This window comes from Pogona vitticeps, chromosome 3, assembly GCF_051106095.1.
Source record: "Pogona vitticeps strain Pit_001003342236 chromosome 3, PviZW2.1, whole genome shotgun sequence".
In the NCBI taxonomy this organism is placed as follows: domain Eukaryota; kingdom Metazoa; phylum Chordata; class Lepidosauria; order Squamata; family Agamidae; genus Pogona; species Pogona vitticeps.
The window spans coordinates 263,948,185-263,965,036 of record NC_135785.1 but is presented as its reverse complement, the minus strand read 5'-3'; the positions used below and the strand labels follow the sequence as shown (position 1 = coordinate 263,965,036).

At 51.6% G+C, this 16,852-nt stretch overlaps 1 protein-coding gene across 2 annotated transcripts in view; it reads right to left on the bottom strand.

Moving 5' to 3' along the window:
* Window positions 1–1,613: 1,613 nt before the first annotated feature.
* Window positions 1,614–16,852, bottom strand: part of ATG16L2 (autophagy related 16 like 2) — a 30,236-nt gene continuing 14,997 nt past the window's right edge. The window contains exons 5-18 of one of the 2 annotated variants that reach the window (XM_072993404.2): window positions 16,234–16,476; window positions 15,734–15,799; window positions 14,219–14,299; window positions 13,696–13,758; window positions 12,335–12,443; window positions 11,641–11,746; window positions 10,272–10,342; window positions 9,346–9,417; window positions 8,664–8,784; window positions 8,390–8,495; window positions 6,140–6,289; window positions 4,999–5,046; window positions 3,938–4,039; window positions 1,614–3,471 (exon numbers count right to left, since the gene is read on the bottom strand). In XM_072993404.2, coding sequence (XP_072849505.2) covers window positions 3,384–3,471; window positions 3,938–4,039; window positions 4,999–5,046; window positions 6,140–6,289; window positions 8,390–8,495; window positions 8,664–8,784; window positions 9,346–9,417; window positions 10,272–10,342; window positions 11,641–11,746; window positions 12,335–12,443; window positions 13,696–13,758; window positions 14,219–14,299; window positions 15,734–15,799; window positions 16,234–16,476 — 1,426 coding nt within the window. In that variant the 3' untranslated portion in view covers window positions 1,614–3,383. The remainder of the gene's footprint in view (window positions 3,472–3,937; window positions 4,040–4,998; window positions 5,047–6,139; window positions 6,290–8,389; window positions 8,496–8,663; window positions 8,785–9,345; window positions 9,418–10,271; window positions 10,343–11,640; window positions 11,747–12,334; window positions 12,444–13,695; window positions 13,759–14,218; window positions 14,300–15,733; window positions 15,800–16,233; window positions 16,477–16,852) is intronic. The other variant, XM_072993405.2, reaches the window with a different exon arrangement.

The following is a 16,852-nucleotide window of genomic DNA, read 5'->3' as shown; positions in this document are numbered from 1 at the left end:
GTCCAGCTTTCACACCCATACATGGTGTTCAAGAGTACAAGAGTGTGGTTGGCCTCTACGGACACTGCCTTTTTCTAGTCATTGCTGCTCAAATATGTCAACTGTATATTTTAGATGATTGATGCTTCTTCCGATTTTCGCTCCTTCATCAGAATCTGGTCCAGCTTTCTGTATGAGATGTTCTGCGTACAGATTGAATAGATAAGGGGATAAAATGCACCCTTGTCTGACTCCTTTGCTTAGAGGAAACCCTTTTGCCTCTCCACATTCTAACCTAAGCTTTACCTGTTCAATTTCTGCCTGTGAGAACTGAATCTTCATCAAAGAAACAAGGATGATGGAAACTCCTGCAACCTGAGTGCAGAAGCACCATAGCAACAAAGTCCAGGTTCTGGGGATTAAGTCCTACTTCAAAAGCAGTCCCCTGAGGTGTGGGAAAAAAGGGGAGCTGATAAGGGAAGATTCCCATGAAGAAACACTGATTTTCCATATTTTTTTCTTAGTATGTCTCTGTGTCCTTAACAATGTGAGAGCCTATGGGGGTGCACGGGGACGTGTTGGCGCTGCGGGTTAAACCACAGAAGCCTCTGGGATGTAAGGTCAGAAGATCGAATCCACTCAATGGAGGGAGCTCCCGTCGCTTGTCCCAGCTCCTGCCAACCTAGCCGTTCGAACGCATGTAAAAATGTGAGTCGATAAATAGGTACCGCCACAGTGGGAAGGTCGCAGCGTTCCGTGTCTAGTCATGCTGGCCACGTGACCACGGAAACTGTCTTCGAACAAACACTGGCTCTACGGCTTGGAAACGGGGAGGAGCACCGCGCCCTAGAGTTGGACACAACTGGACTCAATGTCAAGGGGAACCTTTATCGCTACGGGGGTGCACCCATAGTGGCCACGTTCTAGAAAAGCTTTGCCTGTTGAGTTTCTATCTCTCATGCGCCGTGTTTCTTTGGCAGGCTTGGGTGCCCTTCAGAAGCAGGATGCTGGTATGCACATAATTCCTTTTCCTCCCCAGGGTTGTGTCGCCCAGTGCTGCTCCTGACCTTCATCTCTGGTCAAAGAATTCTCTCCCCAAGCAAGAGAGAGAGAAAGAGGTCAGTTTGACTCCTCTTGCTTCTGCTGTGAGAACGCCTGAAGGCCACGGCCTCCGTCAGCCAGCAAGGCGTTGCATGTTGAGCGCATCAGCCTGCTCCCACCAGCACTCCTGGTGTCCTCCGAAGTCTTTAAAGCAGCTGCACAACCGAGCATGGAAACACAGATTGTTTTTTTTTTGGAGGGGGGAACAGCCTAGACTCTTCCAGTTGGCACAAGTTCAGATTCTCTGCCCACCCACCCCTTCCTGGTGCTCCCTGTCTCTTTGAATTAGGGACACCTTCCACGTGGGCACCTTTTCTCATAGTGTGTGAAGCGACAGGGTCATGCTGAACGATGCAAGCCGCTCTGGATTTCTTTAAATTTTCTGCTCAACAAGGAAGAACTGGCCACTGTTTTAAATGTCACACATTTACAGAAACGAAGACATTTCAGGCCCACAAACGCACACGTTCTCCCAGAGACTGAACGACAACAGGGAAAATCATCACGTGTCTCACAAAGGGAACAATTAATTCATTTATTTTTTTGCTTTTTCTCATTTGATGCGCAAGGAAAGACCCGGCCACCCTTTTCACTCCCACTGACAGCTTCCTCACCTTAAAAGTGCTTCGTCTGCAAACCAAAGGCCAAGCTGGCCATTTATTGCATTTTTATCCATTCATCCCTGGAAGAGCTGCTTGGGGTACTATATCCCCATGCTAAGGATCCTTCTCTACCCACCACCGTATCTCAACAACCCTGTGACAGCAGTCATCAGTGGTCGGAGCAGAGCATTTCCAAATCCCATCTCTCTTTCTCTCTCTCTCTTCTCTCTCTCTCTCTCTCTCTGGCTCAAGAGGGAGATGAACCTCGACTGTGGGATGCTCTTCAAAATACAAGAAGGCTGGGGAGATGTTTGATCCCACCTTACAGTCTTCATCACCATCCCCTCTTGCTCTCCCAAACATCATTTGCTCCGTCCAACCTCCCAGCACTAGCCCAGCGCATGGGAAAGCTGGCCATGCTGCTCTGGGAGCTGAAGTAAAAAAAAATATAAGTAATTTTTCCAAGCTCTGATTCACTTTTCATTCACCTAATGGTTAGGAATAATTATGGTGCCATCAAGCAAATCCTGACTTATGGCAGCCCATCTCAGGGTTTCTCAGTACAGAGGATGCTCAAAAGTTGTGGATTTCTCGGGCTCTTTGGCCGTGTTCTGAAGGTTGTTCTTCCTAATGTTTCGCCAGTCTCTGTGGCCATGGGCATCTTCAGAGGACAGCACTCTGTGCTCTGGGACCAGCATCTCTGAAGATGCCGGCCACAGAGACTGGCGAAACGTTAGGAAGAACAACCTTCAGAACACGGCCAAAGAGCCCGAAAAACCCACAACAACCATTAGATCCCGGCCGTGAAAGCCTTTGCAAATACGATCCTCAGACGTATTTTTCCCCTTTCCCTTCTTGGGTCACTGTGCAGCTTGCCCAGGGCTACCCAGGCTGGCTCTTCTCCCGAGAAGCACCTTGGGGGAATCAAGCTCCCAACAACCGCTGGCTCTGTAGCCAGAGGCTGAAACCACTGAGCCCTCCAGCCAGTCTGTTCACCTTGGTGTCGCAGATAAGGAGGTGCAGCTTCAGAAGCAACCACTAGGTCTGGAACTGTTGGCCATGGGGGGGGGCAGGCTCCTATGGAAGACAAGGGTCTTCTGGGACGGCCTTTAGGATCTGATCCCCCCCCGTCTCGGGGGGGGGCTCGTATCAAAGATCCCTCCAGCCTCGTCTTCTGTGCCTAGCCAGATGCCCCGGCCACAAGCCTTCCCTTCTTGGCTGTCCACGGCATCAAATGAGATATAGTGCTGCAGTCCATGGAGGTTCTACTAGGCTATTAACCATGGAGAGAGAGGTCGCTCCATCTTAATTCTCTTGCTCAATCGTCCCGCATGCCCAGCGACGCCGGAGAGATTTCTCGAAGGTAAAAGCCTGGGGACACTGTCTTGCTCGAGAGATCCCATGCAGAGTGGGACTTTTTCTCTTGGAGGCTGAGCTCCATTCCCGCAACATCTTGCATCAGAGTAGACCATTACTCTCTCTCTCTCTCTCTTCTAGGGGTTGCACCCAAGAGACAGACATTTCTTCCTCTTGTGTACAGGACAAGCTCAGCCTTGTGCCCCATCCCCCCCATCCCCCCCGTTGATCAGAGTCTGAGGCGAGTTCTAGTCCAGAGCGTAGCAGCGAGAGGCACCAGCAGGCCAGCCGGAGGGAGATGAGGAGAGCTGGCGGGCGAAAGGAGGCCCCGAGTCTGTCCATGGGCTACCTCCAAAGAACCACCTTCCGGCATCGCTCCACGCTCCCAACGCAGGTTCCCGAGGGGCTCCAAGCCACGGCATTTACGGCAGACCTGGAGGCAAGGGAAGAGGAAACAGAGCGGGAAGATGGGTCCCCTAAACCTGCACGGCAGGGGCCCAAAGGAGGGCGGCAAGCACAGCACCTCTCCTCTCTCACACACACACCCCCAGAAAAAAACACAAGAGTGGGAGAGAATATTACAAAAACGCCACGGTGAGCCCATTTTACAAAATTCCTCTGGAAACCACACCAGAAAGTCCATCGTCGCTCTGAAAGGTATTATAGTTCACTGTGCAACACAAAAGCGTGCTGCTGTGCTTTGTGCGCCTGAACTGAAAATCTGTCAGGCTCAACGCAGTCCGAGAGTATATTCGTGTCTGTGTGGGTGGAATAAGGGTCGGGTTGGGGGCGCTTTTTCACATATCCTACAACCAAGGTCACCCGGAGAGGCCAGGTCCCAACCCAGACACCTCGGCAACATGATTCCAGCCAATCACAATCACCGGGAAGGTGCTTACCGATGCACGCCGGGCAAGGTGGCCTCCAGCTTGCCTGTCTCCATGCTCCAGAGGAAGAGGGTGCCGTCTGCCGATCCAACTAACGCATAACTGTTGTCAGGGCTGGAAGAAGAAGAGGGCGGTGGAGATCCACCAGAAAGAGGATAAAGAAGACCTTTAGACACCTCCCCTCACCCGCCGATGCTGCAAAATGCAGATTATATTGAGCCTTATTTTTAAAATTAACACCCTACACAAAGCATGGTCTCTGGATCCCTCTAGTGGCCAGTTCTGGTAATGACACCATGGAAATATAGATGTCTAGGATTTTTCTTTTAATGTTTTTAATATTTTCAAACCCTGGATAAGCAACTGATAATGCCTTTGAGAGTTTTTAGCTGGGAGGGACTTTTCTGGACCAGGGTAGCTCTCGGTGAACTCAGTAGGAGCCCATCATTCCCTCTCTGTATCAGAGTCTTTTTCCCAGTCCGAGTTAGTATTATGGAGTCTGAAAACAGTTAATCCAGAAGTGTTCTGTCCACATGCCAGTCAACATGAAGCTATATGGCCGTTGAGTCCTGGCAACTGGCCTTCTTTCTTCTTAGGCTGAATCTTTTCGCGACTCATCCAAGCCACTTCTTCAGTCACATGCACACACGTCCAGGCCCCACGACTCAACTTCCAGATAACCTCACCTGGACAACTGAGAATCTTCACAGATAAACATGAAGCTAGTTGGCCAGTTAAGCTGGTTATGTCACAAGTTAATATTTTTTTTTACAAAATACGATGTTTGTTTTTATTTATGAAAAATTGTAAGCCAACTGAGACATTTTTTTTTATTTTTCTCACTACCAGAAACTTTGAATGAATGTATTGAGACCGTAAGTGCCAGCGAAGGTACACTAACCAATAAGGGATGGTCTATGGAGGGGAGACTTGAAGCCAGTCTGCTCTGTAGGTTTCTACTTGAATTTTAATCAGTGGCATCATTAAGACTTTTTTTTAAAAAACCCTAATTTCTCACACTCCGCTCCAGGTTAGAGGCCTTTATCCCTTGTTTTGTCTTAGTAGAAACTCACCTGAATACTGCCTTGGTGTAGTCAGACCCGCACTTAAATCCGTCAGCCCTACAAAAGAAAGAACGGAGCAGTGAGCTGAGGAAGCTCATTTTCTGACTTCACGTCACAGCTGATTTTTTTTTAAAAAAACTTTGTTTAACTACAACTCCCAGAATTCTCTAATCTACATGGCCACTGACCACGCTAGGGGCAGCGGCAACAGTTGATCTGGGAGTTATATTCCAACAGAGTGACTTGGTCGGTGCTATGGCATGAGCTGATTCTTCCCAACCCACAACAAATCTGGAATTAGTCTGTGGTTGGACTGTCACCCGATCTAAGAGAGAGAGAGAGAGAGAGAGAGAGAGAGAGAGAGAGAGAGAGAGAGAGAGTGTATTATCCTCATGCCCATCTCTTTAAATCGTGGCATAGTGGTTGAACTGCAGTACTGCATCCAAAGCTCCGCTCATAACCCGAGTTCAATCCCAGGCGGCTGCTTTGTGGTTCACTCAGCCTTCCATCCTTCCAAGGTCAGTCAACTGAGCACCCAGTTCGAGGGGTGGTGGGAAGGAGGCAAGGTGTAGCCTGCAGAATTAAATTGCACAGCACCCAGAGAGTGCCTTGAGCACAATGGGAGAGGTACAGAAGCAGCACGCTTTATCGTTGCTTTGGCTTTATTTAGACCCCTGTATCCTACTGAGCATCCAATGAGCAAAGGCCACCAACCTTTCTCTGGGTTGGAATTTGAGATCTGAATCTTTCGGTTTTGATGTCCAGTGTGACTCCTTGTTATGACTATACATCGCGTCCGTTCCTTTAAATTGGGGGAGGGGGAGGTTTGCCTCGGAAGATGGCCCGCTTTGGAAAGAGACGGAGGCCCTCAACCTGCCACGATGCTGGGCAGACACCTGGAGGCGACGTCCCTGGTGTGGGTCATCGAGCCTTGGCCCTTTGCACCTTGAAACAGCCTCCGAGAGCGTTCCCTGTTTTCCAGGGGCAACGGAGGCGGGACTAGGAGCCCCTTGCCTAAGGTTGGAGCAGGCTGAAACCCATGTGGGTTGATCCTTGCAGGATCAGGTCCAGATCTGGATACCGTCTGCAGGCCACCCACCCGACCCCACCCGACCCCACCCGAGCCTTGCAGAGTTCCCGGCCCCTTCACCTGAACACCTGCCGGACGTTGTGCATGCGGAGGTCAACGACCTTGAGGGCGTTGTCGCGAGAGCAGCTCAGAAGGTGCATCTGGTCGAGGCTGAGGCTCAGGGAGGTCACCGTGCCTTCCACGGGGATCACCTGGGTGCACCGGGGCTCCCTGGAGACAATGGGAGACAGGAAGAGACGGGTTCCCCTCGTGGGCCACGACAAGCGCCATCTCACGCGGGGACCGGAGGAAGCTCGGCATTTCATTGAATGCTGAGGAGCGTTTTGGAAAAAACCCAGAACTGTACTTTAACGGCATGCCACTAACACAATTTGCACATCACAACTGGGCTGGCTGCCTAAGTCAAAGTGGACGGACACGAGGGGCCTGTTTCCTTCCCTCTGTCACTTCTTGGGATTCCGGAATGGTTTGCTCCGACCGCACGCGGGCCAGCGGAACTCCATGAGACTGGATCGGATCATGGAAAAAGGTCAGGATTTTCAACTATAAAATCGCCAAGTCAGCCAGGGCACAAAGAGACTTTAAAAAAAACTTTCCCAAGTTCTGGACCAGTTCAAAGGGAATGAATCCACGCTCTTGTTTCACGAGTGACAAGCAAGGTGTGGAGAGGGAAACGGTCCCGCAGGCCGGAAGCCGAGGGGCAAGACATTAGTTTTCGCCAAGGTCCCAGGCATTCTTTCCAGGGGACTCAGAAATGTGTATATCCGCTGGAAGCGACTTAAGGACCACCCAGCAGATCTGCCTTGGTCTCCTGCCATCCCCAAGGCCCCAGCTGGGAAAAGCGGATGGCAGCAGGAACAGAGGGAAGACCTAAACATGGGATGGATTGACTCCATCTAGGAAACCACAGCCTTGAGTTTGCAAGACCTGAGCCTGCCTGGTGAGGACAAGGCCTTTGGGGTGGTTCATTCAGAGGGTGGCGATCAGCCACAAGCCACTTAAGGCCACGTCTCAACAGCTCTGCGCTGAGCTCCGTGGATCTAGGGTTGGGTCACAAATAAATAAACAAGCCTTCTTGGCTGCAAACGGGGGCCCTGGATTGCACCTAAATTTCAGGGACTACCGGAGCCTCTGTTGGCATCCTGAGGTTGCAAATTCACGGAACAAGGATCCGGTGCAAAGGAGAAGACCGGGGGGGGGGAGTCAGGGGGAGGTGGGACGCTCCGCACTCACATTTCGGAGAGTCCCCTGGAAAGAACACCAGCTCTCAACAGACCCGGGGAAGCACAGGAAGCGTAGCTGCCCTTGGGAAGGAGAGAAGGCTGATCCTTCACCTCCATGCGCTGGCCCTCCAGAGGCGAAGGAGGGAGGGAGGGGAGGGAAGGGAAGCTCTTCTCCCCCCCCCCCCTGCCCTGGAGGTGCTGCTTACGCTTGTGGTGTTTGGAGAAGGGGAATGGAAGAGTGAGTGAGGAGGCAAATCAACAAGGTAGAGAGCCTCGGGGCACAGGGGTGAAATGGCAGATAAACTGCAGTCCTGCAGTCAAGACTCTGTTCACAACCTGAGTTTGATAAGGCTCTGGTCGTCGGTTCAAGGTTCGCTCAGCTGGTCAAATGATTACCCAGCTCACCGGGAGCGGGGCCACGTGTAGCCTGGATAATTAGATTATAAACCGCATGGAGAGAGTGATTGAAGTGCTATGGGGCGGTCTATAAGCAGCACCCTTTGCTTTTGGTACAAAAACTCAGGGGTAACGGTGGGTCCAGGCAGGCCTGGAGGCAACGAGAGAAGGACTACCGAGGTTACCACTTGCCCTGGTCTTGTACGGAGCAATTTTGCCAGAACGACAAACAAGTGGATTCCTAGATCAAATCACACCTGATCTTTCTCTGGAGGCAGAAAGGTTGAGACTGAGGCTGCCCTATCTTTGGCACCTCCTGAGAAGGCAGGATTCTCTGGAAAAGATTATCATGCTGGGAAAGGTGGGAGGTAGCAGGAAAAGAGGAAGACAAAATACGAGATGGACCGACTCCTTAGAAGAAACCATAGGCTTCAGTTTAGAACAACGGAGCAGGACAAGTGGAGCACATGGCATTTTGGAGACGGCTCATTCGCGGGATCGGAGGCAACTTGATGGTACATAATAAGCACAGGCTCTTCAACCGTTCCCCTGACTTTTGGGAATCAGCTCCTGGAGAACAGAAACAAGGGCTGGGCCTTTCCCCACCTACCAGGTCCCGGCCACTGGGACTGAGTCACTGGTTTGTGACCCCGGCATTCCCACGCCCACGTCCATTCGCAGGTGGGCTCACCTGCTGTCCCAGAAACGGATGGTCTGGTCATGATGTCCGCTGATAATGATGGTGTCACCACACACGACGTCATTGCAGTAGGAGAAGACGTGGATGGTTCTGGTACCTGAGAGGCCGGCGGAGACAGGACGGGTTAGGAACAATGGGCAGGGCATGGGGAAGTGGTGGTGCCCCCCCCAAGAAGGGCTTGGCCATAGCCTGGCACTGATGGCCATGCGAGGGCCATCCTCCCAGTGCAGCCCCCCTCTCTCTCCCCTCTCTCTCGGGCACTTACATGTCCCTTTGCCCAGGTCCCACTCTTTCACTGTCCTGTCTCGGCTGCCCGTCACAACCTGGTGCCGGGTGGTCCTGAAGCGGGCGGCCGTCACTTTGTCTGTGTGTCCGGTGAGGATTTCCTAGAAAATCCAAGATGTTCAGAGAACAGCCCTGCTTCTTCATCTTCCTGGGTCACCCGTCAAGAGACCAAGAACAATGGAGGAGGCAGGGGGGAAGAACCAGAGCGCAGGAAGGAAGGAAGGAAGGAAGGAAGGAAGGAAGGAAGGAAGGAAGGAAGGAAGGAAGGAAGGAAGGAAGGAAGGAAGGAAGGAAGGAAGGAAGGAAGGAAGGAAGGAAGGAAGGAAGGAAGGAAGGAAGGAAGGCAGGCAGGCAGGCAGGCAGGCAGGCAGGCAGGCAGGCAGGCAGGCAGGCAGGAAGGAGTTGATTCCGCCCTTCGGTTCCAAGCGAGACCACCCGGGACCTTGCAATGATCCGAAGGTTACGGGCCCCTCCCCATCCTGCTCAGCTGCCGCTGGGATTCAAGGCAGGCACCACATCATCTGCAAAGCTGCGGCCGGCGCCTGTGAGGGAGCATCCTATGCCTGGGGCCCTGGAGAATACATCCCGCCAGCCTCTTCCCACCCTCGCCCTCTTCTGCCACTCCTGTCCCCCCACAAAGCAAAGGTCTTGGATGAACTCACCTTGAACCGACACTCTCCAATCTTCCAGAGCTGCACAGCGTTGTTGTGGGTAGCAGCCAAGACGTGACAGCCCTGGCGGGAGACAAAAACGGAGAGACCAGGGGGCCGTGTTTATGAGCTTTCCTCTGCCCTGCCTGAGACAACACCGTTGGCAGCAGAACTCCCTTAAGAGGCAAAAGATGTCTGTGTATCTTAGCTTGCATTGGCCTCATTCTTCATGCTGCAAATTAGCTTGCTTTTGTTTCATAATGAGTCATGGATGGGATGGTCCATCTCAAGCCTTCATTTGCAAGTCTAGCACCGGGGTGTGGGGCTTGGAAGAGACTGAAAGGGCGACTACACGGGCATTTACCCCACCGTCTGCTGCATTTCCACTTAAAAATGGAGGCCAGACAACCTATTTGCTGGAGCCGATCGGCCCAGCCCCTAAAGCGTTGCTAACTGCCCCTTTCTGGGCCCTGTTAGGGGCTTCTATTTTTTTTGTGTGTGGGTAGAGATCACTCCGGATGGGTTCAGATCAACCCATTAGGAACAGGTGTTTTGTAAGGTTACTGGCTCCTAACTGCTTACTGAAGAGCCTGTTAAGCTGAAACACAGAAGCGACAGCATGCACGCATTGGCCTGTTCCTGGAAGAAGCCATTTCTCTATGCTCTGCACAGAGTGGGAGGAACGAAACCTGCGAGGAGAGAAGGGCAGGCAAGCTGGTCGTCCCTGCGGCTCAGAAACTCCGGAGACCTCAACTCTGCGACTCCCGGCTCGGCTACTCCCCTGAAGCGGAGCTCTGAGTCATCCCCACCGAGCCACTTGGGGTGAAGGGGAGGATCCTGCACACGCGGAATGCAACATCCATCCTGCTCTGAGCCACCGTGCTTTATCCAGCTCACGCACGTCGCCAGCGGTTTGTCCTGTTTGGCTACACACTCACCGAAGGGTCGAAGTCAATGCTGGTGAGGCTGCCGTTGGCCCCTTCCAGGGTCTCGAGGCTCTCCAGCCGACCTGAGGAGCATCAGAAAAGGACAGTCAGGGTGCGGCGGCCAGCCACCTCCTCCAGGAAGGATCAAAGCGACAGCAAAGACGCCCAGTCCCACTTAAAAAATGGGCAATGGCCACTAAGCAGTGCTTAAAGAGGGTCTGCTAATCTCCAGTGCAATTGACGAGTCGATTTCGATTGCGCTGGGCGCTCATTTTTAATAACCTCCAAGAAGCTGCTCCATATGGGAGCAAGTCACGGAGGCCAATCCATCAGACGGCATGACAAATCGCTCCCTCTCTACGTCTATCACATTTTACACGCATATTATGGCCTGGTTGCCCCCCCCCCCCCCCCGAATTAAGCAGCTTGCCTTGCGCAGAATCAGATTTAACCACTTGTTTTAGAAATTCGTATCTACCCTTCGATCTGGAACATTTCTAGTGTTGCTTTAATAAGAATGGTGTGCCGTCAAGTCAGTTCTGACTGACGGTGACCCTTTCCAGAGTCCTCCTTCCGTCTCCAGAGACGAGGGTCACGCGCGCTGAATGGAGGACTGGGAACAGCGTCTGGTGTGGCTGAGGAGGCCAATTCGAGAGTGACACAATCCCTTCCACACTGAAGGCAAACACAATACTGTCCCCCGTCCAGCTCCCTGATTTGGCTGGTTTCGGGATGGCCTCTTGGCCTCGGCCTGCTGGACAAGGGTCTCTTCTTCAAAATGGGAGAGTCTGTGATGCACCGCCTGCCTCCAGACTTTTCTCCATTTTCACTGCTTTCAAGAAATTTTTCTCTGCTTGTACTGATCTAATCATTTAGGCCTCTTTTTTCTTCCTCTACTATTTGCAGTAATCCACACTCTACGATTTTTTGTTAGTAAATATAATCTGTCCACATCACTTTTTAGATATACTGTGTGATGCATTTTCATTAGTTGCTGTGGTTTTCGATCCGATTGTCCTAATTCATTTTGGGTCCAATCTATTATTCCATCTGGGTATCTAATAACTGGAATGACTCATGTGTTTATGGCTTTGATTGTATTCCCCCCATTTAATTCTGATTTTAAGAGAGTGCAGAAAATCTTAAACTCTCTACCCCAAACAAGTGCTTTTACTGCTTCTAACTTGATTCTTCCTTAGTCAGTTGGGGGCAGAGTTAAGGAGAAGTTACTTTCCGCTCAGCAAGGCTCAGAATCTCCCAGCCTGCCTGGCTGTGCGGGTTGCGAGTGGACGCTAGGAGGGAGATACCATCCCCAAAACTGGACTCTCCCCCAGCTCTCTGTAGGAGAGAGGGTGAGCTGGGCCTTTGGCAGACAGCTTACCTCCCACCACGTTCCAGAGTCGGATCAGCCTGTCCGTTCCACCCGTGGCCAGGAGGCTCATGTTTGGACTGAACCTAATGGCGTTCACCTCCGAGGCGTGGGCTTCCTGGCCATGGGAACAGAGAGAGAAAGAGAGAGAGAGAGTGCACAATGTTGGTTGCATCAAGGAAAAAGATGCCATGATCATCCGGCCATGGAGGAGAGGCTTTTATGGGCTTCATCGGTCTTCCAGAGCTCACCTCCCTGCCTGATTCTCTTTCCCTCCAGATTAAATGGCAGTGAACACCCCACGTTCATCTATTAGGTGCTAAAATATTTCAAATGTTGTAAGGGGCCTTGTGGTCCAGTGGTTAAACTGGAGTATTGCAGCCAAAACTCTGCTCACGACCTAGGGCTCAATCCCAGGTAGCCGGCTTGAGGTTCACTCAGCCTTCCATCCTTCTGAGGTCGGTAAACTGGGTACCCAGCTTGCTGGGCGGAGAGGGGAACAATCGTAGCCTGCATCATTCAATTGTAAACCATCCATAGTGTTTTAAGTGCTACAGGGCGGTATATAAGCAGCGCGCTTCGCTTTGCTTCCAAATCCAAAAATCAGAAACTGGGGGGTATTCCACCCTTCTGTCCTGGGGGCACCTCCAAAATATGAATGCAAAAACATGAATGGGCTCAAGGCAGCCAACACTGGATGGCGTACCTGGACGTCGCTCACTTGGGACGGGGGGCAGGTGGCGGCGCACAAGGGGAGGCAGGAGTATCGATCCACCGACACGTTGCTGATGGAGTTTCCTCGTTTCAGCCTGAAACTAAGCACAGCAGGTGAAGAATATTCTTGGGATGCCGTTCGAGAGAAATGGCTTCCTTCAGGCTTTATGGCTGGGCCACTGATTCTGGACTGGGGGCTTCTGTGCATTCCCCCCGCATGGCTCATACAGTTTTCTCCAGTCCCCTCCCTGGCTTCCCAGGGCAAGGAGTTAGCCATAACTCCCAGAACAAGGGCCGGGATTCGCTTCTGGTCCCACAGGCAATGCCCGACCACCCCTACTGATAGCCACAGATGGCCCCCGACCTCCACAGGGGCCTCTCATTCTAGAACAGTTGGGAGTTGGCAGCCGTCACTACATCTTGTGGCAGTGAGTTCCACCATTTCACCAGGTGCACTGTTAAATAGCCCTCACTTTATCTGTGCCAAATCCCTCACACACACACCTCAGTTGTGCTGGAAGGCCTCTAGTGGGTTCCCTTATTAGGAGAAAGGGAGGAATAAAAAAGCTTGTGTATCTACCTGAGCTATTTTACACACACCTCTGCGACGTTCTCCATCCTTTATCCTAAGCTTAAAAGCACCACATTGTCTATGCTTTTGTCAAAGGAGAGCTGTTCTGGTCTCTCCATTGATTTGGGAGCTGGTTCCCACACATTTTTGCCAGCTCAGCAAACCCCCTTTTTTTTGCATTCCAGCTACATATTTTTCGGTTTGGACACAACTCCGGGTCAAAATCATCTGAGCTTTCCCAGTCAATCCTCACTTTCAATCAGGAAATGTTTCCACGTCCAGTGTGGTAAATGATCTCCCCACCCAGATCTCCCTTGCCCAAGCTGGGAATGCAAGTTCAGGGTCATCTTAGGGCACACAAAAATTAATGCAATTGCTAACGAATCCTGTTCCAGAAGGGGGGGGGGAAGGGGAGGGAATCACCTGCCAGTTTAAAAACATTTGAACCCATTTCTGAAATTCTGAAGTTTGTAAATTATGCAAACTTTAGATTACAGTAATTCCAAAGTGCTGATGCACGGAGAGCAGAAAGACGGGGGAAACGTGAGCTACCCACAAGGAATTTGCTAGCTTTTCATGTCAGTTAAAAGGTGGCTGCTTTTCTGGACCCAAAGACAGGAATCACACGGACGAAATTATTTCCCACAAAGAAGAGTTCTGTGTAGTTTCAAAGCTTGCCACCTTTCCAAACTTTTTCAACTTTTTGTAGCAATTCGAAACAAGGAACAGGTATTCCAGACCTGAGTCATACGGAATGAAGACAAACTAAGACAACAACTTACTCAAACAGGCCCCTGAAAACATCCATGTATCTGGTGAGTGTCATGGAGGAAGCGGATGCCGATCTAAATGGAAAGATGGAATGGAAAAGATGATGAAAGAGGAGGAATTCGAGAGAAGGGAGGAAAACAATGCACAAACTATGCCAAGGGTGGCTGGGTGGGTGGATACGCATCCGGGATATGGTCAGCTCTGCTGATCTCATTTGGCTGTTTCTTTTCTAGAAATTAAATGCAGGACAGGAGAAGAAACCTCGAGATAAGAGACGGGGGGGGGGCAATGACTCTGCACAAGCACAGACGCTCTAAGCCCGCCAGTTATCAAGCCTCTCGTAGATGTTGTCTGTGCTCCTTTCAGACCTGATATCCATGAGGACTAGAACCTTGATGAAATAGCAAGACTGTGCTTGCCCATTCCACCTGCTCTGAAGCAGGAAAAAAATGGACATACTGTGAGAAATAAATGTGTGACTCTCCAAATCCAGGAGATTCAAAAGTCCTTCTCGTTCTAAAGGTAGTGCCTTACCGAAAGGGCCTGCTCCGCAATTTTTCGCCATTCTCCTCTTCAGGAAGGTTTCGGCTGCCTGTATCCTGCTTTTCTGGTTCTCTAACAGGGAGGAATAACACGCAGCAGATTAGAAAGCCCCGTGAACACGGCGGCACTGTAGAAACACCTTCACTAGCAAAAGCTTTCGCATGATGCGTTTGCCACCCACGGGGCCAAGCATTCCTTGCTTTCTGTTTTCACGTCTGTGTCAAGCAAAAGATGTAAAAAGGTACCGAGGGAGTCGCGCAGACAAGGCTACGGATCGGCCTCCTGATTCTCTCCAAGAGCTCAATGTGTGGTAGAAGGGTTTCAGAACAAAGAGGCTAATTACAATAAAGCTCATTATATTCCTCCACACTCTTCACACCACATAGTGGGACGATGTATATACAATCAGTAACTGTTTTTCTCTCTCAGGTGATTTTAATGACGGCTCTTCTTGCTTTTGCTGTTCTCCAAATGAATTGTGATTCTTTCTACATCATTCTTTCTTTCTACATCAGAGAAGACTCCCAGGAAAAGCCCCTGATGTTGGGAAAGTGTGAGGGCAAGAGGAGAAGGGGACGGCAGAGGACGAGATGGCTGGACAGGGTCATCGAAGCGACCAACATGAATTTGACCCAACTCCGGGAGGCCGTGGAAGACAGGAGGGCCTGGCGTGCTCTGGTCCATGGGAGTCACAAAGAGTCAGAGAAGACTAAATGACTAAACAGCAACAAACTCCATCTGCACTCCTACCCACCCACCCCCCGGCAGATGCTGAAAAATGTGAATGATAGCAAATGCTATTTTAATAGTGAATGCTATAGTTATCATGGTCTCTGGCTCTCTGGCTCCCTCTAAAGGCCAGTTCTGGTAACCACATCTTTAGAAATACTGTAAATATTTCTAGGATTTTTCTTTTAACAATCGGAGGATACTGATCCCACAGATAAGGGGATCCTACCGTAAGATCAGATCCCATTTTGCCCCCAAAGTCAGAAAGGAGAACTTTTAAGATACCAGATGCGTAGCAAATATGCTAAATGGACAGCTCATCACCAACATTTCCACTGAAGGAAAGTTAAGGGTGATGTTGCTGTGATGTTTTGTGGCACCCATAAAGACTGACAAAGTTTATCTGGCACAAGCCGCAAACGTGCCTGGCTTCTCCTGGACAAGACGTTGACCCCCCCGCTTTAAAGAACCCTCTCTTCTCTCACCACCTAAGTCTTCCAGGGGCGCTTCACCCACAGATTGTCCGCATCGCCACAATACTGTATTGACCGTTGGGTCCCTTCCCGCTACTACACAACAGCTCTGCTGATGATAATGACCAGAATAGTGGCAGTGATGCTCCACCACCCTTTGTGAAGTCCTTATGAATTCCAGGAGATGCGGAATCTGTGGACTCTTGGCATCTGCTCAGGAAAAGTGAGGCCAAGAGCAAAGGGAGAGAAAGGAGGGGGTCAGACGGTCTCGCTTCTCCTTCGGGACCCCCCACTGGCCACTTACACCTGCACGCTAACCGGCGTCTTGGCGGCTTTCTTCAACTCCTTGGACAACCTGGCTTGCTTCGCTCTGCAAGAAGAAGGCAAGCGCTGTGAGGTTTGCTTTGGATCCCTGCCTTGAGCAGGGGGTTGGACTGGATGCCCTTCGAGGGCCCCCCCATCCAACATCCTGATTCTTCTACCCGGCTTGCAACGTTCTCTTTGGAACGAAGGTGGTTCCGCACGAGAAACAGGGCTTTGGGACAACCTGGAGAGCCGGCGCCACCCAGTCTGTGGGAACCCTCTCCCTTGCCCCTTTCTGGACCTTTAGGTCTTTCCTGGAACTCCCCCCCCCAAAAAAAAACAAGATCCAGGGAAACACTTGAGCTGGAGACCTTTGAGTGAGAGAGAGAGGAGGCAGCTCCCTCATCCCAACCTTTACAGCCCCCTTCCTGTGCCCACATCCTGGCAGATGAGCCCCTTGTCCGTTCCAAGGAGGGGGGAACGGCGAGGAGGTCCCCTCACCTCTCGATCCTCTCGTTCTCCTGCTGAGCGGCGTCCGCCTTCCCCTGCAGGAGGCCCTTGAGCAGCTTCAGACCCTTCTCGGCCGCCCGGCGGAGCTCCCCATCCTGGCACCGGCGGCGCTGGAGCAGGGCCTTGTACTCCTCCTTCAGAGCGGCCTTGGCACGGCTCAGCCCCTCCACCTGTGCCCGCAGGTGGCGCCGCTCGGACTCCAAGGCGGAAAGCCGTCCGCTCAGCCAGGCCAGCCTGGAACAGAGATCGGGCAGAAGGGGGGGGGTTAGTCTTCCACTCTCCCCACAAATAAACACACCCCGATCCTTTCTTTACCACCAGTACAGCGAGGACCACCTCCAGGGGGTCGAGAAAGGGGCACGCGGGCACCGGGAGGGACCTTTCGAACAGACTGATCTGCACAGCTTTGGAAAAACGCTCCCCTTACATGGACGACAATGCCCACAATCTCCGCTGTGCAGGCGGAGTGGCGGAGGTGGGGAAGGGCTGTCCAAAATCATCTTTCGGAAGCTCTGTGGATCAGTCATTTTAGATCTGATGCAAGAAAGCTGGAGGCCCATCGCCTCCCCTCCCCATCACCCCCCACCCCATCTCCATCATCACAACAACC